Source organism: Amphiura filiformis, chromosome 13 (genome assembly GCF_039555335.1).
Source record: "Amphiura filiformis chromosome 13, Afil_fr2py, whole genome shotgun sequence".
In the NCBI taxonomy this organism is placed as follows: Eukaryota; Metazoa; Echinodermata; class Ophiuroidea; order Amphilepidida; family Amphiuridae; genus Amphiura; species Amphiura filiformis.
This window is the reverse complement of record NC_092640.1, coordinates 12,310,561-12,334,625: the sequence shown is the minus strand read 5'-3', so window position 1 is coordinate 12,334,625 and position 24,065 is coordinate 12,310,561. Positions and strand designations below refer to the sequence as shown.

Sequence of the window (24,065 nt, the reverse complement as noted above, 5' to 3'; positions counted from 1 at the left end):
TCGTGCGCCACTTCGACTGACTCCAAGTGGCACGCGCGCCGCCTGCCAGTTGAGAAGCCCTGAACTAGACCCATGTCTGAGAAGAAACTGAAAAGAAAGAAAGAAAGAAGCTAAATGGAAATGCAAGAAGGAACAGGTTTAGAAAAAATAATTTACCTTTTCAATGATTCTACCTTTTCAGTAATTCCTCCTGTTTTAGTGATCGCTCCCATTTACTCATCTAGCGGGGACCCGCGCGAAGCGCGGGTATCCCGCTAGTTAGAGAATAAAGGTATTGTTTTTAGCCGCTGTTGTGCATCTATTGTCTCATATAACACGGGCGATACCATTATTTTAAGTAAAACAACGCTAAAAATAATGATGTCGCCCGTGTTATGAGACGATAGATGCACTAAAGCTGCTAAAAACAATACCTTTATTCTCATTCTTAAAACTTAAAATTCAAATATCATAAGTATGCCAAATCTTAATCAAATTATATCCTACATTTTACAAGGTATTACCTTCACATAACGAGTACGCGTATTGTAACTCGTACATGCTGAAACGTGTTATATCGTGTCATATCACATGGCTAAGAACCAATAAGATAGTTGAAACGTTCCCAAGTGTTTAAGAATGGCATATCAAAGCGTAGCTCAGCCTTGATATGAGTCCTCAATCAAATTGTTACCTTAAAAACAAATTGTGAAAACTATGACCCTCTCTGAGCTGTTCTAGATATGCCCCCTTGGCTGGCAGCGGTCACTAAATATTTTGTGATCAGAGGGAAGGGGCAGTCTCAGGACCTGGTGATCAGAGGGTTTGTGCATGGTTTACATCCTAGTCACTAGACTGGACTTATGTCATATCACGAGGGCTCTGATCAAGAGCTAATCAAAGTGGTCAATAAACCTATTTTTCTTTCTCAAAATCATTTTGCAGTAGTTCATGTTATACAATGTATTATGTAACTCATAATTATAGCTCTTTTGAAGGTATTGTCAGTAATTACTAAATCAGAAAATTTAAAAATCATCAAATATATCATTGTTGCATTTAGTAAGAAGCATAAATAAATTTGATAGCAAATAAGTCAAAATCAAATTGCAATTTTTAGTCAATTTCAGTGCCAAGTATTAGAGTATAAACAGGTAAAGTTCCTATTCAGTTGTGACTTCAAAAGACACTTCAACTTCACTATCAAATTTTATTGCTAGTGTTTTCATGCATGTCCCTTCCAGTGTCCGCTAAATAAAAATTAAACTTATTATTACATTTCAATGAAAATGACTTAATGAATCCAAAGTCAAAATCAAATTGTGAATTTGTACTGTGTATATGGCGTCTTAAAGAACATTCAGTAATCATGGTATAGCAGAGCTGCCAACCCTTCCTTATCCCGCAGAAGACTTCCTCATTTGCTGACAATCTTCTGTCTTCTGCAAAACATTAAATCTTCTGCTCCTCTGCACGTACAGTGTGTGCGTGATTTCTGGGGTGTTAGCATTCGCATTAAGCAAGTTGCATGAAGAAGTGTGTGTAGATGCAAGTATTTATAATACTCGCTTGTTTACACCTTTATGAAAATTGTTGCTATGCAGCTTCGTTCAACTAAGTCACATCAGAGGTCTAGTTGCTTGTTTTCTAGGTGAGCAGAGGCATGCAGCACCAACAGCAAAGTGCCAAGTGTCACTGGTTCAGATTAGAGCTTAGGCATAATAGGGTAGTACCAGTGGCGGCACCAGGAATTTTTTTCGGGGGCATTGGGGTCAAAGTGAATTTCTGGGGGCAAAATCAACAAATTTTTGCTAAAATTGCCATAAAAAGCAAATACACGCATAAATTCTCCCTTGCCCCCCCAAACACCACCACCCCCACCCCCGTAGTTCTGCCAGTGGGTTGTACCTTACTAGAGCTAACTAGGCAAAGGCTGATGATTGTGTTCACAAGAGCTCTTGTCTTTATGTCTATTTCAGAGAGTTAGAAATGGATCACACATTAGCAGAATCTGTCGTTGCTAAGCTGATGTCACAACTAAGCAGTCCTAGAGCTGTTGCTAGGGCTAATTCCATTAAGACGTTGGCCAGTTTTGGTCTTTGTCGTAAAAATATCATTCTGAGTATGCTGATGCCAATGGCTGATGATGATGTAAGTCTAACCCATTACACACTCTTAGAAAAAAGGTTCAACTTAGAACCCTTTTTGTCCTGTATGCGTAACCTTCTCCCAAAATGGTTCTAGAAAGAACCATTTTCCTGCCAAATGGTTCTAATAGGAACCAAAAAGTTCTATCAGCTTTTTTGGTTCGATAAAGAACCATTTTTATAGGTTTGAGAACCTTTTAGGCTCTGTAGAGAACCCTTTAAAATGGTTCCTTGACAAAAAAAAAAAACATTTTTGAAGGTTCTGTATAGAACAAAAAATTGTACAGCTAACATAGCTGATAGAACCTTTTTTTTTTTTTTTGTTCCTTTTAAAACCATTTTCCTGAAAACGGTTCTGTCTAGACCATTTTGAGAGAGGGTTCCTTATACAGGACAAAATAGGTTCTAAGTCAAAACCTTTTTTCTAAGATTGGAAAATTATGACACATATCAAAATGATTCATTATTGGAATGGCCCATTCATATTGTTATGAGTTTGGCAAAATGCCAAAATAGCGTCTTTGTCCTCCTGAATTGAAGTGCAAGGGATCACAGCAGGGCAGCATATCAATTATTTAAAGGGGGGTAACCCTATTGGTTTTGGATATGAATTGTCTTTAAAATTACATAATAATATCAAATATCGCCCCCTTTATGCTGCTTTGTGAAAAAACGAGAGCATTTTCAGCGCAAATGTGAATAAATAGCCAAATTTGCAATCCAATACCTTGGTATAAGTGAATTGCATTCTGGGCAGGCAAGCAACAACAATTCCCGTTCGTATGACGAATGCTGACATGCTGTACAATGCCCGGCCCGTATTGAACGGAAAATATTTGTTTTTTTTTTGGTTTTTTACGAACAAAAAAAAAAAAAAAGGAAACAAAATATATTTCCCTTGCAATATGTACATTTCAAATGAATATAAAAAGTTTGGGTTAAAAATGGAGAGGAAAAAAACCAACTTCCGACACCAGGTTTTGAACCGGGTACCTCTCGGGTAAAAGCATAACGCGCTAATCAATTGAGCAATCTAGCCCAATACGATTATCGTTGAGTTTTTATAATTAAATACGGCGCACCGTCTCCTCAGCAGTTAGTGTGGTTCGCTTTCACAGAATGTGTATGACGCGAAACCAAAGTAGCTGTTGAGGAGACTGATGATTCGCAATTAATTCCCTGCCCAGAACTCCGAAGTAATTTTAGTATTTACAAATTGGTAGCCTGTAAAACCCGCTGTGCTTCATGAGTTTTTCCGGAAATACATCGACTTGGAGCGTCAAATTTCAGGATAGTAATGAGAAAAATAGTATCTATCATGTGATACCAAAACCTCATCAACAATGAAAAATATCGGGGGGATGATGCTGTCGATCGGGTCACGGACCTTTAATGGTGATTTAGCAGCAGTGGTAGATTTTATAGATAATTTGAAATGCACTGTAAATGCAGTAAAGTATGAACATTCTACAGGGGAAGAAGAACCACACCGGGGGGAGGGGGCACTCACTACTTGACTTGCTACGCACCCATGTCCAAGAAAAACGTCTAAAAGGGTATGTTTTTCACCACACAGCGTCGTTGACGTCTTTTTGAAAAAGAAGTACTTTTTCAGAAGGCATCGCCATTTAGGGGTCCTTTTTCAGCCAAATCCTTAGACGTTTAGGGTTAGTAATATTATTGTTTGAGTGAGTTTGCACTAATTTGATCAAAATCACCACTTTTTAATTGATTCTTGTTACTTTTGAGCATGTTTTCCTCAGTATCTATATGTCTGCAACATCAAAAAGACACCTTGGGTATCAAATTAGATCATTTCCTGTTTACGCAGCTTAGGGTATCAATATAGATATTTCTCAGTTGACGCCATTTTATAGGGTATGGTTTTTGCATGTGCTACGCCATTTAGGGTAGGATTTTGCATGACATTGTGTTTCGCCATTAAGGGGTGCAATTTGGTTATGTGAAAATTCGCCATTAAGGGTGCATTTCAGAGGTGTTCGGACGCGGGTGGGAGGCACTTTTGTGTGAGAGTGACCCCCCCGGGAACCACACATCGCAACTGGCATAATTTAATATGAATTGAGCTCATCAAAACTTACTATGTGACTGTATTATGTAATAATTCATCTACAATGCACTGTTCTTGAGATTCACAGCAGATCATAAGACCAACATTTCTGGTATATTGCAAAAAAGAGCATGTTATTGGCTGCAGAAATTGTAATCACTGCTGGCTAAAAATTTAGGTTGAAAAATCAGATGTTCACTCTAAAATGACTCTTTTGCATGCAAGTTATCAATATTTTGCTTAAAAGAATTAGTTTACATTCAGCTCACATACGAGAAAATATAAAAAAGTTTTAGAAATCGCCCAGAATTGAAAGAGCTATATCAATGAAATTTTGTCAGTGCAATCACTGGTCCTTATGTACACTATGGTGCAAAAATGGTCTCATAAGTATGTTTACTTTTTTTACAGGCGACGCTAGATGCAAATAACCTACTGCCCCAGTTACTGCGCATAAACTGCAAGATTGAGAAAATTGAGGCAAGCATCGTTATTAAGATCCTGCATTTGAAGGGTTGCAGTGCCTAGAAAATCGATGATGAAATGAAAGTTATCTTCGGTGGTGATTGTGATATTGTCACTGTTGCTTTTTGAAAAATTAATTTTTATTTTGTGACAGATTTTTTGGGCACTGTTACCCTTAAAATGTAACTTAATCATGCTACATGCCTAAATTTTCTCCATTTTGCTGGTTATGCGGTTACATAGGCAGGTACTGACATCTAGCGCCTGTAAAAAAAGTAAACATTCTTATGAGACCATTTTTGCAGCATAGTGTACATAAGGACCAGTGATTGCACTGACAAAATTTCATTGATATAGCTCTTTCACTTCTGGGCATTTCTAAACTTTTTGATACCCCCTCGATACATTGAATTTGAGGGGGTCAGTTGAAAGGCCCCATTTTTAATAGCTGCCAGGTGTCATTATTTTCATATGTGTACAACATAGAATGCAGAAATTGTCAAATGTCTATAAGGCAGCTATTGCAGATAGGACCATCTTGCACTAACCCCTTAACTCTTCATTTTGTAGGAGGCTGTGAGACAAGAAGCAATGGATGCAGTGAGCCGATTGGCTGGAATTAAATCACGCACTGGTTTGGTTAATTATCTAGAGACCATTGGGATGCTTCCTCAATACCAAGTACAAGAGGTATGACCATATCCAACAGGTTGTCCAATAGTCTGGACTATGGTGGTAACAGCAATAAACCGTAAAATTTGCATAAGATATTTATTTAACATGGCTGTGTACTCTAGACATTGTTTCTTTCGCAAAATTGAGCTTTTTTGAAATTTATTTTGTTATGTTTTTTATAAATACAAGAAAAGAAAATCCAGATTTGTTAACTCTAACTGCTCTATTTTATGGATTTTATTTCACTATTTCACTTGTTTCCGCAATTTAAAAAGAACGAAAATCTTTGTGGTACACTCGCGCAACAACGCATCACGTTTTGTAGTTGCGCAATTTGTTAACGCACAGATACGCTACGCATACGCAACGATTATCTGCATGCGCGGCCCATCTTATGGAAGCACCACGGAAGCACTAATTTAAAAAAACCTTGCTGTCAAATGGCTTTGTTTTAGCTGATAAAATGTGAATTTTTTCAAGTTCTTTCCCCCAATTTGAACATCAAGATATGAATAGATTTCGCCCAAACTTCTCAAGGGGCTGTGGATTTACTCGATGTTCACGTAATGTAAGGAAGAAAAACGAGAAATGCCGCATTTTCCTGTGAGCTTCGATCAAAGTGCAAAATGTGACCACTTTAAACTTCAATGACCTTTATTTCAATGTTCATTTTCTTGGTAAAATGACGATTTAGGTACACAATAACTCAATAAATACAGCATTTATAGGTAAGCAATTATATCTTAAGTCGATCATAAAAAGCATGATCGACTTAAGAAACGGTTTTCTCATTTTTTTATATTTTGGTCTATTTCCGATTTTAGGCATCATTTTGTGCAAATAGGCGTTTGTGAATTTTATAAAGTTCATTTTGATGCCTTATATGGTCAATATTTCATAAAATAAGGCCCATATCAAAAAACTAAAAAAAAAATAATTTTGGAATGGTGCCTCAAGACTAAGAAAGAAACAAACCAAAAATTTTTGGAAAGAGTGTTTTTTTGTGATTTTCTTCATAATTGTTGTTTTTACACCAAATCTGTATTTATATTGAGATTTATTGATATCTTGCTTTTATAAAAAGGTATACTTTTATATGTCTTGCGTGAATAATTACAAAGTTATGGCACTTTTACTACATGCATGTCTGCGAGTACACAGCCTCCTTAACTGAGTCTACAATCAAATAAGATATTCAGTGAAGGTGCAAGTGCCCATGTGTACCAGAATAATTTAAAATAAGGCCTAAAAAACTGTTTGATTGATATAACATAAATAAAAAAATAGGGTAGGTAGGTAGGGAATTGCAAAAAGGTCAGGGTCAGGCTTATTTTTAGGGTAGGCCAGGTTACACCAATCAAACAATTTTTTAGGCCTAATGCAGGCCTAATAATTGCATACATATAATTGACTAATACAAAATGAATTTTGGAAAGTTGTTCTGGCAGCCAAAATTGGATTGCACATGAAAAAACTTTAATTGAAAAGATACTAAAAGAGCTGTAGTATTAATGTAGGTTACCATAAACACACATACTCCTTCATCTTCATTCATTCCTAGTATTTTTACACTTACTCTATTTAAGCGAGAAGTCATCAAGGAGTTAAAAGATAGATACACCAACTCTCCAGTCCATCGACCTATGATACATCACTCCCTCCTCAACCTCCTTGGTAAGAGAGGCCACCAACTGAGGCTACAGCAAAGACTTCAAGAGGAAGAGGAGGAGGAGGGGGATGAGATGGAGAGGTTGTTTCCATCAGATGACGAGCTGCCTATAGCAACACCAACAGACTTTATACAAATGTGGATTTGTGACAACAGTAAGCATATTGGTGTGACTCGAGTACCAGATGAAGAGGTAAGCAAAGTTGTACTGAAGGATGAAGGGGACAAGTGGACTTTTTGCAAATATTTTATCAAACAAGGGAACGGATAGCAACGTTTGCAGTTTGCACAGTATTTTTTGTTGGACATGAGGCACATCAAACATCGAATTGCATTCTGAATCTGAAGAGTATCCTTCTGATATCAAATATTTTGATTATTTTTTTTTTTTTTGCGATATAATTTGCAAATTATTAAAATTATATATTTTTTTAATTTTGATTTTTAACAGTCCTCTCAAAGTAAACTTTATAAATTAATTGATATGTACTTAAAGGGGCATTTCGTGATCCACAGCCTCATCCCCCCACTTTTCCCAAAAAAAGTTGAGATTTTACACCACTGGATACCTCTGGCTACATAATGTTTATGTACCAAATATTTCTTGCAGATTAATTCGTTTAGCAAAAAAATATCGCAAATTTGAATTTCGCTCTGGTGCACCAGAACGAAATTACAACGCATTGTCTATGGAGCAGTGTAATACACATAATCATGCATAACTCGCAAACGCAAAATCGGAATCAGCTGAAATTTTGGGAATAGGTTTTTTTCGTGGATATCTAATGAAAAATGACATAAATAGAGGATGCTAGGATCACAAAATACTCCTTTAAAGTGTATGTAGTTGCGAGGAAATGCCGACCATCATATGAAAATTTTAATCTTATTGAAGCTATACATTTTTCCTAAAAAGACCTAACTATCAACAAAAAAACCCAAAAAAAAAACCCACCATTTTTTAATAATTTGCCACAAAATCTGTACTATATCGTGAATTCAAAAAAGTCAAATTTATTTGGGATGACCTTATATTAATTGAAAACACAAATTATCTGGTCCATGGGGGCCTAAGCTTGCACATTTGAAATTGAGATAAAGACCAAAAATATGTATTAAAAAACAACAAAATCATCAAAAAATACACATCACAAAATGTCAGAATTTAAAAACCAAGTAAACTACACCTGTTTTTAGTATATTAGGGGTGTGAGAGTTCAGTTTTAAAGCTGATTTCAGCTTCTTTTTATTGCCAAAATTTACATGTTTTCTTTTATTTTCAGCCCATATTTGGCATTTTACCCTGATTTTACACTGTTTTTCAGTTTTTTTAGTAATCTTCCTCTTTTTTTTTATCTGAGGCCTCTCACACCCCTGGTATATGATAGCCTAATGTTTGTATAAGGTAATAATACTAACCTAATTTTCAAAAATGCCTCATTTGGCCCCATGGAGAAGATCATGTCACATATTTATAATAAAGCTAATGACAAAATAAGCAGGCATGATAATTTTCAGTTTTCAGTCAAACTGAATTCAGGTTTTTTTTTTTAAACTTCAGCCTGTTTTTGGTACACACATTTTCAGGGTTTTTTTTTAGAAGAGTGCAGTCTCATGCCTGAATAAGGTTTTTGTGTAGGTCAAAACAAATTTGTTATCACCCTCTCGTAATTATAAATGTTAAAAAGACAGTTCAACCAGGGTTAAGCTTTGATTGGGACACCCTGTATATTAGATAGATTTTACTCATTCTACATATTACATTTCAAAATGATTACCATGATTTGCCTTTTTCAAGGATCCCATCAAAACCCGCAAAGAAATACGACAAGAACAGATGCGTGCAAAACACATGAAAAAGATGTCTCAGCAACCAGACAGACCTCGACGACGCCCTCAAAGACGAGCTCTTGGTGAAGCCACTCCTACAGCAGACGAGCTTGAAGCAGAAGATGATGAAGCTCTTGATCAATTTGAAGAACCGAAGAGACTGTCAGATGTCAGTATGGGACAACCACAGATCTTGTCAGATCGGAGTCTAGGAAGCACAGATCAGTCTGGTAGTATGGGCCAATCCGGAAGCTTTGGCTCCACCAGTACGAAGTCCAGTGACAGACGCCGAACCATTCATGCCGACATGATGGAGGGTCGGAAAGCCATGTTGGCAAAAGAGAAAGAATCTTTAGTCGCAGAGATGAAAGAGAAGTTACAGAAACATCGTGAGAGGTACAAGCAGATGATGAGTCACACCAGACAACCGAAGGTCAAAACTAATTTGCCGAATATATCTAACATATTCAAATATTATGCGGAGAGGGAGAAACTTGAAGCAAAACGTGAGGATATATCAACTGAAACCAGCTCCGATGTGACGTTGTCGGATCTTTCTCTAAGTGAAAAAAAAGAGAATCAAAAGACGGTGTTGACCTCGGAAGGAATTCCCAGTGAATCTGGAGTTGGAGTAAGTGTGTACGATAGTAGTTGCCTATTCACAGACACCGAGACAAAGACAGACAAGACAGGCGGTATGAGTAGTAGTGGCATCATCACAGACCAGGAGTCCCTTGCACAAGATGCCACAGCTACTAGACCTAAATCAAGTTTAACTGTGGAGAACGTACAGAGATTTGAAGCAAAGAGTGCCAAAGGAAGAAAGAAGAGGAAAACAAAGAAAAAGGTGAAGAAAGAACTTCCTGATGTTCGGATAAAGAAAGAAATAAAAGCCCCAGGTGAGTGGATATGCATTTTTTGTCCCAATTAATCAACTTTAGTTGGGTTGAAATAGCCAGTAGTGTGCTAGGATATTCCCCCTGCCCCAACAAAAAATGTCCAGGGATAAAATTGGGACAGCAAAGAACAATATCAATAAAATGACTAATAATATGACAAAAAAATTGACCCCGGAGAGGGGTGGGGTAAAAAAGGGGAAAAGTGACATTCCTGGGGGAAAAGATTTGACAATGGTTAAAGGATGCAAGAAAATCATGGCAGCCAAAGGATGCATATCAATTTGTAAGCGTTCTTTAGCAAAGTCATAATTCATTGAATTTTCAATCATAAATTTATGACAAAACAGGCGAAAATAGTAACTTTTTGCACAAGATTTGCAATTTAAAGAGAATTGGTCATTGCTCATTGAAATGAAGCTAGTATAATGGACAATATATTAAAGTGTGCTCTTTCATTTAATGACATAAAATTTGAAAAATATTGCTAGGGAACACTTGAGGTTTTGACTTTTAAAACCTACATTTTGGTCAAAAATTGTGCTTGGATAGGTTGTCGCTCCCACTACAGGGCTCCAGGGAAAACCTTGTTGAAAGGCTAAGCATTTTACTCATCTGTATTTTATTTTATTTTCTTACAATAGAAAACTGGAGAGATTTGTACCTTCAACCACTGCTGGAACATTCTGAAAAGAGACACAAAGACCAGAGTATAGGCCAGAGGAGCAAATTTGCACCAATCAAATGCATTCCTAGTGATGTCAAACTGGTACCTGGAGACACAGATGAAAGATTAGTATACACCATTGCACTTGCAAGTAAGGATGGGATAGAGGATGAGAAGCCAGGTCTTGACATAGCTAATAACAGGTGAGAGGATCAATTGTGTGAGGATATCAGTAGTGCCTCCTAATAGTTTGTCTCATGCCAGGGTGTGGGGTGACAGACACCTCTCTAGTGTGGGGATAGAAGTGTACGGATGGAGGAGGGGGAAATTTCCACCTGGCTTGAAATACCGGACAGAATTAACCACAAGTTGTTATGTACATCTTCCTTTGCATTGGCTTTAGGCCTCAATATTGTCTTCATTTTTGCCAATTATAGCTTTATAATTGTAATTTTGTGTGTACTTTGGTGGCCCTGTACAACCAAGGTAATGTGCATTCTTGCCCCCCCCACCCACACCCCCACACCCACGACTCCAAAGTATGATCTGGATGGATGGATGGCCATCTGGTCCAAAAAGGTATAAATCCACTCCACTGCATAGTAGAGGCAACAGCCAATTAACTTCAAAGTTTGTATGGTGGGCCATGATGACTTGCGGTGCTGTATACTTGAATTTCAAATCATATTACATAAAATATTTTTTGTTTGTGTCATTTTAAAGTTCATTTCAGGTGTATTCATTTACAAGCTTTTACACTGGAAATTTAAAAGTCAAAACAAGTCCCAAAGCTGGTTAGAAATTGTGCATTATAATGTAACCCATTGGCATATTTACAGGGATTTTGGTGTCACTGAATTTGGTAAGCTACAGTTCACTTGGACAACACAAACTACCAAGGAGGATGCCACAGTCATGGATTCTGGGGATCAAATGAGGACTTCTATGGCAACAAGTAACATGACAAAAACAAGTAAAAACACTAACAAGGAAGTGCAAAAGTTGTGGCTTCAACAGCACTTACTCTTTCCATCATTGTACAAGATGAGAGCTCTGGATGAAAATAAAAGGTAGGTTTGGGGTGTGACTGAGGGAGAGGGGAGGCTGGCAGGGGGTAAACTGTTTTCTTGGATTTTTTTTGATAAAATTAGGGCAAGAATGGTAAAAAATGAATCCTTTTGGATCCTAGATATAATAGGTTTCTATGGCAGAGTCATTAGCCTTTTCGAGATATGGCGTACACAATAGGAGGGCAGTCTTCAATATGGGTCAAACCCAGCAAATTCAAAAGACTTTACCCATTTCATACAGTGCCATCCTATGGTGTCCACCATATCTCAAAAAGGCTAATGGCAGGCTGACGGCAGGCTGACAGTGACAACTAACATTTTGTGAAAAGAAATACAAATACATGCAAATGTTGCAATATTGCTTAAAGTGGATAAAGCACCTTGGGTCTCATCTAACCCTAATTTTGCCATCTTTATTTCTGATGTAGACAATGTGCCATGTTAAGGAAACTACATAAGGCAGCTGTACATCACAAAGATCCTGTGAAATACCAATGGGATACACCGCAACCAATATGTCTACCACCACGCCCTTCTAATATTGATATCATGATGGAAATTAAGAAGAGTCAGCCTTGGAAAAAACATTGTAAAAATGACAAGGTCAGTGATTAACCCTACTGGTCATCTAACATCATTTCTGATTGGTTGATAACTTGCAATGCTCATTTCAATTGCCAATTATGACTAGGCTTTAAACTATTTGTGGTCAAACTTGCATTTGCAGATGATCTTATTAATACCCTCCTTGATTGGTTCAAAATTGGACACATATTTTATTTTGGCCAATCGGCAGGTAGTTCTCATGGGTTAAAATGAGGAAACACTGAAATAAAAGTGACAAGACAATCCAGTGGCAGCACCAGAATGTCTTTTGGGGGCAGGGGCATGGAGGGGAGCGAATTTCCGGGGGAGGGAGTGAATTTCAGGGGAGCAAAATCAATATATTTTGCACAAAATTGCTGCAAAATTGGTCATTTTCATAATGCATTCGTCAATTGCAGTCCGGCTCCTGGGTACCCGGGGCACTACGGGGAAGTCGGCATCAACTCGCTTTCGAAAAATCGAGTAACTGACGCCTTCCCGACGGCACCACCGAATACCCGCAATGCGGGGCAATATTTGATGACGAAGTTTCGACGAAGTCTCGGCCCTATACCCCGGGAAATTGTGCGTGTCCCCGCCGACCTCCCGACGAAGTCCCCGCCCGTGCACGATGGAAGAACATAATGAAAATTTACAGAAGGCTTATCATTGGGCTTAATTTTCACGATGATCACTTTGTTTATGCGACAAAATATTGTAAAAAGTATAGACCCATATTACATTCTGCCACTACCAGAGTTGGAGAGAAATAAACTTCACCAAGCATGGCACCAAATCATCCCGAGCTCGCGATCGCCTGAGCTGAGTGCCTTCCAGCGCACGGTATCGGACTATCTTCGCCACAAAATCATCATCATCATCATCATAAATTCATGTTTCTCGCCGAGTCAATTTATGCAAGTCCTGAGTGCCGTGTGTGGGTCTGAGGACACGGCATTTATTCGACTTAATCATCTTACCTTTAGTTCTATATTAAATCTATCATCAAAAATATAAAAGCTGCTATTTATTCCAGAAAGTAATGTCGATAGCCGTTTATAAATGGCCTGCCATCAAAGGCCTTTCCATCTTGTTCTTTGAGGCGATAAAATCCCGGGATGTAATTCAAACATCATGAACATGCATGATTCACGATTTCATATTTTCCTGAAGAGCTGTCAGCTGTTCATTCCTATTCTGATACTTCATAATTTACGGTATTTATTCCAGGTATGTATTTATTCCAGGTATGTGCGTGTGAGAGAGTGATCAAGAAAGACACAAGAAGAGGTGTTGAGAAGATCAAAGTTCCTTCTTTGTTGGAAAATTCCCCATATCAACAAGAATACAAGATCATTCGAAGCATTTCACCAGTTGTCATCATTTTAATTGAAACGCACTTGTTTGTCGCATGCACAAGTCAAACTCTTAGTCAAAACATTCCCACAGAAGTCTCTATCATGCTATGCCGGTGAAATCCCCCCGGGAGGATTCAGGTGCAAATCAATGGATTTTGTAGAACATCCAGGGTGTATAGGCCACCGTCTAGGGCTTGATTTATATGCCATGCGCTGTACCACATTCCATTCATACCATGTCCGTCCACAAAGATGGGATGGTATACCACAACACGTGTGTGCTTGTCATCATAGATCGATCGGAAGACTAGAGATTGCATGATACAATACAACTTAGGGACGCACCATTAGACTTCAGGGGGTGGGGAGGAAGTTTTGGAAAAAAACAACTTCCCCACTACATGAGCAAAAAAAAAACTTTCCCTACCAACACTAAAAAAAAAAAAAAAAACTTTCCTCACCTAACTGTATAAATGCATGAAAATTTAAAAAAAAAAACTTGTCGCCTTTGGCGACGAAAAAAAAAATCTTGCCCTGACCCAAACTTCCTCCACCCCCCCCCTTGAAGTCTAATGGTGCGTCCCTTACAAGAAAGTTTTGAAGAAAACAAATGATAGTTTGTCCCGGGTAGTTTAGCCTATTTTAAATGTTTTACTATAATTATCATATCCACAAATCTTTCAATAATATAATTAATATTCTTCCCACGAGACCACTAGTTGACATCGAAACCGAATCATGAACAAGCCAACTGCGTCGATGTCAACATGAAATTTTTTTATGAATGGGGAGATTATAAACCCAGGAAACAAGCGAAACAACCCAATACGCGATCTCATTTGATTGCATTTCTCAGGCCCTGGTATTTCCCGGGGTATTTCTTTGCGGCCCTGTGGATCACATGATCATTAATTATTCATAATTTTAAGGGCTGTGCAATAATTATGAGGGGGGGGCAAAGATTTTTGGCAAGCGGGGGGGGGTGTCATTCAAGCAATTTTAAGCAGGGGGGGGGACAAGCAATTTTTGGCACGTCATTTGAACCCCCGCTCATAATTAAATAAAATTAAACAAAATAAAATAAACAAATATTGTCAAAAAAAAAAGTTGCTTTTCCCTCACTTCTCGCGAGACATTTCTACATATTTAAGAATTAAGATAATATTCCACCAAAATCGTTGTTATCATCCCAGGAATTTAAATATCTATCGTTGGTATTCTAAATTCATGAAATTATCCTGGCACTAATTATAATATCAAATCAAAACACGTGTATACGGCCCGGGTATACGGCACTTTCCCCTTTCCCACACATCGCACGCACGGTCTATTATAGATTGGGGGTTGACCTGACCTAGATTTTCTAGCGACCCTGGAAGCAAGCACCTTCACCACTTGCGCGCGGGCCAACTGAAGGGATAAGAATATTGTATTGGTAATTATTTTTCATAATCGAATTGAACTTTCAAAGTTTTGCCTTAACATTTTTCTTTGTTTTAAAATATTCACATGAGAGAAAGAATTAAGGGGAGAGGGAGGTAGTAAAAGTTACACCATACACCAAATGACCCTATTGGGGATAAAATTTCATGAAAAAATATTGAAATATATGCGGCATTTGCCAATATTATTATTTTTATTATTATTATTTTTATTATTGATCTATTTGTTAAAAATGATTGCTCAACGTACATGTATAATTAAAATATTTTGAGCATAAGTCAAAAAAATTCAATTCTGTGTTATGTCTGAACTTGAGTCAAGTTTTTAGAAGGGAATTTTAATCCAACACTTTCATCAGCTTCACGATTTTTCTGTCATTTTCAGTTCAAGCAAATAGGCTAGATTATTTTTCTTTGTAATTTTGCCCTGAAGTAAATATTGATAAAAGTTGATGAACCAACCCGAAATATAATAAAGTGATAGTATAGAGCTGTAATCCCTTACATAATTACGCAATCATCCAGCAAAAAAAGTGGGCATTTGCTAGGAATTTCCGTTCTTTTGAAGGAGCACCAGTATGATACATTTTGTATGCGTGCCTGATGGGTGTGTTCAATTGGCTTCACAGCACACCAAATGACCCTATTGACAATTAGCATAAAATTTCATGAAAAATATTGAAATATATATGCAAAAGCTATAATTCTGTGTTATTTCTGAACTTATGTTTTTAAAGGGAATTTTAATCCAACACTTTCATACTTTTCGCAATTTTTCTGTCAAACGACCTTCCAAAAATTTGGCTCTAAATGTTGACTGTGCCCTCCAAGTTTCATGCCCCATTTGACCTCATATTACCCCCGGATGACCTTGGATGACCCCGAAATGACCTTCCAAAATGTTGGCTCTAAATGTTGACTGTACCCACCACGTTTCATGCCCATATGACAGTTTTTAGTAATTTGACCTTGGATGACCCCAAAATGACCTTCCAAAAATTTGACTCTAAAAGTTGACTGTACCCACCAAGTTTCATGCGCATACGACATTTTTTACTAATTTGACCTCAGATGACCCCTGGATGACCTCGGGTGATCTTGGCCCACTAACTGAAACAAACTTGTTCTGTCTGAGGTCCAGATGCAACCATCCACCAAGTTTGAGGAACGTGCAACCCATAGTCTCCGAGAAAATAGGCGGAAAACAGTTTTACTAATATGACCTCAGATGACCCCTGGGTGACCTTGACGCACTAATCAATACAAACTTGTTCTGTCTTAGGTCAAGATGCACCTACCCACCGAGTTTCATGCCCATATGACACAGGGCTGTCAACTCTCACGCATTGGCCGTGAGTCTCACGCATTGGGTCACTTTCTCACGGTCTCACGCCAAGGTAGTATAATCTCACGCCTAGGTAGTAAATCTCACGCAAAATGAGTAAAATCTCACGCATCGTCATGAATTATTTGTTACTCCTACCCCCCCGCCCCCCCCCCGCTTTTCACATTCTCGAGCGCCGTGGCTCAAATAATCATGGTACAAAATGAACATTGGAGTCGGCAAATCCCCGTACGCCTCTGTCTCACGCCAAGCAATTCCAAAAAGTTGACAGCCCTGTATGACAGTTAATAGAAAATAGGCGGAAAACAGTTTTTACTAATTTGACCCCTGGATGACCTTGGGTGACCTTGACCCACTAACCAATATAAAATCGTTCTTCCTCATACCAAGCTGCACCCACCCACCAAGTTTGAGGAACGTGCGACCCCTAGTCTCAGAGAAAAGAGGCGGACAGACAAACAAACAGACAGATTCTGGTGATAGTAAGATGTATGAATGTTACAAATCATTAAATTTCTTGCCAGATTCTTTACGAAAGAAGTTTTTTGTTTTTTCCTAATAATAATGTTAGGCCCATTTTCAGAAGAAAAGTAACTTGGTGACGTCTGATTTACTAAAGAAAAAGGTGGTATTTATTATTTAAAGAAAAATACGCATAAATTCAATGAAATATTAATCAAAACGCAAATCGTAGTATTTAAAAACAATTACACGTACACATTAATAATAATTAATATAAAGAAAGGTGAAAAAAAATGTTAATTGATTTAAATTTGCCCGTGTTAAAAATAATCACACACACCACAGATCCTGGAAAGAAATGGGGTTACCATGGTGACCTTGGCTGAAAGCCGACTAGCAACTATTGTTTGAGCGCCACGCCCCTCCCCCACAATAACTAGATCGAGGGGTCACCCAGCGGTTAGTAGAGGTTGTTTACAACTATTTGCGCACTTTCCCACACTATCTGAGGGTCGTGCCTACGTGCATCAGGGGACCCACATGGCCACGTGCTCACTGTGCGGTAGAGCACGCACGGGCATGTCAAAACCCAGGTCAAAATAAATATTATTGCGTGATTCAACCGGGGATTCAACCGGGGATTCTGTAGGGGAAATATTCTTTCGGAGTTTGTATTTTAAGCTTTTAATATCAGCATTTTCATTTGAAATGAAGTTTGGATCATGGGTTTTGGAATCATATAAAGCAATTAGCTGGAATAAATTGCATCATCAATCACAGAACTCGCTTTTCACCAATTGCACAATTGCATTTTTTCTCGAACCTATAAATAGGTGAATGTTATGACATGGTGTGACATCAAAAATGTTGGGAGTGGACTTTCTTATTGTTTTTAAAATACATCATTTGATGTTCACACCACATTCCAGAGATAACTCTATATGGCCAATTTGAATAATTCAACTAACATGAAATTGGTCATAATCGGCTGAGCGGCAAGAAATGGTGCTCGACATTCACGAGTAAAGATGATAAAATGTTGGTCGGAGCAGCAATTTCAAGGATCTCTGGTTCGTCAACTCATAAAGGATTAACAAGTCGTGCCAGGATCCTCTGTGCCAGGAATCAGGATGATCTTTTCGGGAAAAGCCTTCCGATTCATCTCTTGCCAAGGCGCATATCGGGGTTGTTCAAAGGCAGCTGCCGCATGCCGGGCTGGGGCATTGAAGACCCAAGGGTGCGTACGGCTTCTCAGTCCTGGGGGCTTCGGCGCACTTGGCTATGGATCATTGGATGTATAATCTACGTGCACTTTTAGTTCTGAAACGAAAAGGAAATACATGTAGAACAAGTATTGTGAGATCGTAAATATGTGTTTGTCTCAAAGTAAGAACAAACAAGAACAGCTTGAAAACCTGGCCCGGGGAAAACTGGGTATCAAACATGTCGGCGAAATAATATTGAAAACATAAAATAATTTTGACTGCAAATGTATGTACGTACACTGATGTAACGAATGTTGAATTATATCGGCCGTCTTCTATGTATCGGTCTGTAAAATTTGTGATGGCAAGACGATTATTTATGTTTTGGGTGAATAATTTGCTATTCATGTGTGGGGTAATTTGATGCACAAACCGATGACTCGGAGACCAGCGTATCACGGGCTGACTTTGCGCTCGAAAGTGCGGGCAAAATGTCAGGTTCCCGGTTGGGTTCTTGCCAATTTATCGCGGGAGAAGTTTTAAAGTTAATAATAGATAGCGCTCGTACAAACACAGGTTTGAGCATAAAGCGGGGATTTTTCTTAAAAATTTGCTGTTTTTATTTCCATTTTTGTACATGTTTAAAAACAGCCTGGTTTTTTTTATATTTTTTTTTATTAATTTTGTAAATTAATTGCGCATCGTCGATGTTTTAACTTTTGCCGTTCTTCTAAACATGGAAATAGTATAGCAGGCATATAGATAATTTGAAGATAATGTTCACCTTCCAAGCTAACATCAAGAGCTCTGCTCAGTGCTTCATGTCATGATGTGTCAATCAATAAAGATGAAGGAGTAGTTGAACTACTTCAAGTGATGAATGCGAATCATTTATAGCCTATCGATTGAAGTGAATAGGATTAAGCCGTGCAAAACTCATGCGCGGTTTTGCGCGGTACAGTCAGTAGAGAATGCTACATGTACATGTAGTCACATGAAGAGGTTCATCAGAGATGACCGTGCAACTACCGCGCAAAACATCAACCCGCGAATACCGCGCGTGGGTTTTGCACGGCCTGTGCCCGGTGGATTCCAGCCAGTACTGTATATTAAAAGGACAAGTTCATTAAAATAAAAGAATAAAGCGAACTTTTTCGCAAGTTTCCATCTTCACGAATCACGGCACTATTTTCAGCAGCACATTGCCTACATAGAATGGTGTATGGTCGTCGGTCGCGACGTTTATAAAAAAAAATCATTTATACCGCAGCAACGAAATTTTTTGCCGACACGAGTCTCTGCCGAAGTACCGACAAGTTCCCCGGCCCCCACCCCGGCTCCTCCGACTCCACGACGAGTACTGCGAAATCTTCCCGGCTAAGCGGGCGGAAATTGCTGACGAGTTCCCCGCCATGTCCCGGCTAGGTCCCCGTAGTGCCCCGGGTACCCAGGAGCCGGGACTGCAATTGACGAATGCATAACTTTGAGTTTTTACTAGAGTATCGGGGTAGGGGGGTAGACAGGGGAATTTGCCCTACCCCCGTGGCACCAGCACTGCGAAGAGATCATAGACATCACATAAATTGACCAATCATAGCCCAGGGATTTTGATGAGCTAGCTGGAGGAATGGCGACTCGGTGTTTACATTTGTGACATCATTTGAAATTGCCTTTTCTCAAAATTATTTACAAAAAAATGCCAAACATTTGCACTTTTCTTTCCATTAAAGGAGGATTTTGTGATCCTAGCATCCTCTTTTTATGACATTTATCAGTAGATATCCACGAAAAAAGCTTATTCCCAAAATTTGAGTTGATTCCGATTTTGCATTTGCGAGTTATGCATGATTATGTGTATTACACTGCTCCATAGGCCACTGTTATAATTTCGTTCTGGTATACCAGAACGAAATTCAAATTTGGCGATATTTTTGCTAAACGAATTAATCTGCAAGAAATATTTGGTACATAAACATTATGCAGCCAGCAGTATCCAGTGGTATAAATATCTCAACTTTTTAAAAGAAAAGTGGGGGGATGAGGCTGTGGATCACGAAATGCCCTTTTAATGTCATATTATAATGAGCTGAGGTGTTAGTCAAATATAATTATTACGAAAATATTTTTGCTGATGACTCCATGTTAACATTGGCTAAACAAGCTGTATTTTTTAGCATGCAAGGGTCACAAATTTGGGCAAATTTATTTGGGCAAATTTGTGATAATTAAAAAAAAAAAAAAGCTTAGTGATTTATAGTGCGCTACGCACAGGCACAACGCCTAGACGTTGATCCACAAGCCTCAGCACACTTTACATGTTGTCGCTGACCACTACGGCCCCATATCATTCCACAAACCAATAAGCAACAATTCAGGGACTTCAAGAGCGCACACCCTAGGCATTCCACAAATAATCATTGCAACCAGGATCAGCTCCCCGAGTTTCGTACGGGTTATAACGAGACAAATTAGCAGTAAGTTCCTTGTCCAGGGGAATTTCAAGCTAACTCAATTTTTCCACGAGAGCATACTAGGCACCGCCAGGGTTCGAACCCGCAACCTCTCGCACCATGGTCGAACGCCTTATCGATTGAGCTAACTTGACTGCTATGACTAAAAAGAGAACTTACGGTGTACGTGCTGCAAACGTTGTTGCCATCAGTGGCAATCTTTTTTTTTTTTTTTGAGGTTTAACTTTTATCCAATAGTGTGGTTCAGCAGTGTTTGATAACCAGATGATTATGACGTGGGGCACTAGCTCAACTGCCTTGGGTATAGCAAATCACTGATAGTTCGTTTACTCTTGTTGATTACAGAGAACACCCATGGGCAGCAAGCATTATCATCTACCATACCTACAGCTAAGTCTACCAGCCCCTGAACCACCTATTGTACCAAGGAATTCAACAGTATCGCACCATGGAACTGTGCTACTTCCAAAACTATTGAACTCTGATGGACAATCTGTGGACGATGAGATGCAAAGTTTAAGTGAAGAGACTTTAGCACAATAATGATGGATGATTTCTGAAGTTTAACCCGATTTAAGTCAACAGACATTAGCACAATTATATATGATTGATGCATGATTTGTGAAGTTTTACCAAGTTTAAGTGAACAGGCATTAGCACAATTATGGCATATGATTGATGCATGATTTGTGAAGTTTTACCAAATTTAAGTGAACAGACATTAGCATAATTATGATGATGATTTGTGATGTGTTACAAAGTTTAAGTGAACAGACATTAGCACAATTATGACTTTTGTTGAGTTTTACAAATTTTAGCATAATCATGAATGGTGGGTGATTTGTGAAGTTTTATTTCAAAAAATAAATTCAGTTTCAAATACTTTCACCAGTATTGATTAGAATAAAGTAAAAAAAACAAAAACAATTTGCTTTTGTGAATCAGTTTTTAATTTGCTTGTGTGAATCAGTTTTCAATCTGCTTGTGTGAATTAGTTTTCAATTTGCTTCTGTGAATATCAATTTGCTTGTGTGAATCAGTTTTCAATTTGCTTGTGTGAATCAGTTTTCAATTTGCTTGTGTGAATCAGTTTTCAATTTGCTTGTGTGAATTAGTTTTCAATTTGCTTCTGTGAATATCAATTTGCTTGTGTGAATCAGTTTTCAATTTGCTTTTGTGAATCAGTTTTTAATTTGCTTGTGTGAATCAGTTTTTAATTTGCTTGTGTGAATCAGTTTTCAATTTGCTTGTGTGAATCAGTTTTCAATTTGCTCGTGTGAATCAGTTTTCAATTTGTGTGAATCAGTTTTCAATTTGCTTGTGTGAATCAGTTCAATTTGCTTGTGTGAATCAGTTTTCAATTTGCTTGTGTGAATCAGTTTTCAATTTGCTTGTGTGAATTAGTTGTCAATTTGCTTGTATGAATTAGTTTTCAATTTGCTTGTTTGAATCAGTTTTTAATTTGCTTGTGTGAATCAGTTTTCAATTTGCTTGTGTGAATCAGTTTTCAATCTGCTTGTGTGAATTAGTTTTCAATTTGCTTCTGTGAATATCAATTTGCTTGTGTGAATCAGTTTTCAATTTGCTTTTGTGAATCAGTTTTTAATTTGCTCGTGTGAATCAGTTTTCAATTTGTGTGAATCAGTTTTCAATTTGCTTGTGTGAATCAGTTTTCAATTTGCTCGTGTGAATCAGTTTTCAATTTGCTCGTGTGAATCAGTTTTCAATTTGCTTGTGTGAATTTTCAATTTGCTTGTGTGAATTAGTTTTCAATTTGCTTTTGTGAATCAGTTTTTAATTTGCTTGTGTGAATCAGTTTTCAATTTGCTTGTGTGAATCAGTTTTCAATTTGCTTTTGTGAATCAGTTTTTAATTTGCTCGTGTGAATCAGTTTTCAATTTGCTTGTGTGAATCAGTTTTCAATTTGCTTTTGTGAATCAGTTTTTAATTTGCTCGTGTGAATCAGTTTTCAATTTGCTTGTGTGAATCAGTTTTCAATTTGCTTGTGTGAATCAGTTTTCAATTTGCTCGTGTGAATCAGTTTTCAATTTGTGTGAATCAGTTTTCAATTTGCTTGTGTGAATCAGTTTTCAATTTGCTCGTGTGAATCAGTTTTCAATTTGCTTGTGTGAATCAGTTTTCAATTTGCTTGTGTGAATTTTCAATTTGCTTGTGTGAATTAGTTTTCAATTTGCTTGTATGAATCAGTTTTTAATTTGCTCGTGTGAATCAGTTTTCAATTTGCTTGTGTGAATCAGTTTTCAATTTGCTTGTGGAATCAGTTTTTAATTTGCTTTTGTGAATCAGTTTTTAATTTGCTTGTGTGAATCAGTTTTCAATTTGCTTGTGTGAATCAGTTTTCAATTTGCTTGTGTGAATCAGTTTTCAATTTGCTTGTGTGAATCAGTTTTCAATTTGCTTGTGTGAATCAGTTTTCAATTTGCTTTACAATGTACAAGCTCTATATTGTACAATTTTGGAAAAACGTAAGTTCAGTGCTTGTACAAATAAAATATTGTATTCAACATATCTTTACTGACTTGTGTGTGTCAGGGTTGGCACAATTTAAATCAATTGATTTAAATCACAATTTAAATCACGAGTTAAATTAAATGATTTTTTAATCACTGATTTAAATCAACTTTGTATTTTTTTTTTGATTTTTGATCAATTTAAGTTAATTTCTTTCTTAAATTGACTGTTTTACTTCATTGCTTCATTCCCAATGCTTCTACAACTTTTGGATACAATTAAAATACCTCTAAGATGTCATTTGATGTAATGCTAAAAATTCATCTTAGGTGCAGAATTCAACAGGTTTTCCCATGATTTTACCAATACCTGATAGGATTGCACATTATGTCTAGCATTCTACTGGTCTCTTTTGACATTATCATGGGGTATAGCAGTTCCTGGAATAAAAAAAAATCATACAAATCAATTCAAATAAAAAAATCCGATTTAAATCAAATAAATCAAAAAAAAAAAACCAACCCTGGTGTGTAAAATGGTGTCATAATTTCTTAAAGTCATTTGTTTTCTTATTTGTTCATGATGATGTTAAATTTTAAAATATATCCGTAATTCTATTCAATAAACTGTAGATTTATGTTTTATACGAATCCACACTTCTCTGTAGGAATTCACTCTTACCTATAGATTCGTGCAGAAAATTGTTGATTTGTAGAAAATAATCTACAGTTTATTGAATAGACTGACGTCATAGCAATGGTTTAAGCCCAGATATGTTGCATTTGATAACATACACACATATACTTTACTTTTACTCTCACTGTGAACATTTTTTTATTTATTGGATACTTTGCTTGTGAGAAGCATCTTACTATAAATAGGGGAATGTTGTGTGTATGTATCTATGTATGTATGTGGCATATGTAAAAGGCTACGTCAGTTTCGATCCACATGTCGCCAAATTCATACGGGAGATCGAGGAATATACGGGAAATTGCCTCGACTTTATTTGGTTGAAATCGGTCAAGAATTGGCTGCAAAAACAGTGAAAATATGGGTAAAAACGGGGTTTTTGTTATGAAAATCAGTTACCAGCCTGCGCGTCACTGCAGCTGGCAGGCAGCGCGTCGGCGGGCGAGCGTAATGCGCACTACGCCAATGCGCGAGTAAACGACGCAGAGCCACACGACTTGCGAGCCAGAGACCAGTGGACATGACAATACGGAATGAAGGAAAATAAAGGACAAAAAGGTACA

The 24,065-nt window shown here is 37.7% G+C and overlaps 1 protein-coding gene across 1 annotated transcript in view; it reads left to right on the top strand.

Moving 5' to 3' along the window:
* LOC140167424 (uncharacterized) overlaps nt 1-21,069 on the top strand; it is a 107,416-nt gene extending 86,347 nt beyond the window's left edge. The window contains exons 30-37 of the mRNA XM_072190730.1: nt 1,959-2,130; nt 5,233-5,352; nt 6,924-7,199; nt 8,805-9,735; nt 10,377-10,602; nt 11,239-11,469; nt 11,898-12,072; nt 20,683-21,069. Of these exons, the coding sequence (XP_072046831.1) occupies nt 1,959-2,130; nt 5,233-5,352; nt 6,924-7,199; nt 8,805-9,735; nt 10,377-10,602; nt 11,239-11,469; nt 11,898-12,072; nt 20,683-20,880 (2,329 nt within the window). The 3' untranslated portion in view covers nt 20,881-21,069. The remainder of the gene's footprint in view (nt 1-1,958; nt 2,131-5,232; nt 5,353-6,923; nt 7,200-8,804; nt 9,736-10,376; nt 10,603-11,238; nt 11,470-11,897; nt 12,073-20,682) is intronic.
* Nucleotides 21,070-24,065: the final 2,996 nt, after the last annotated feature.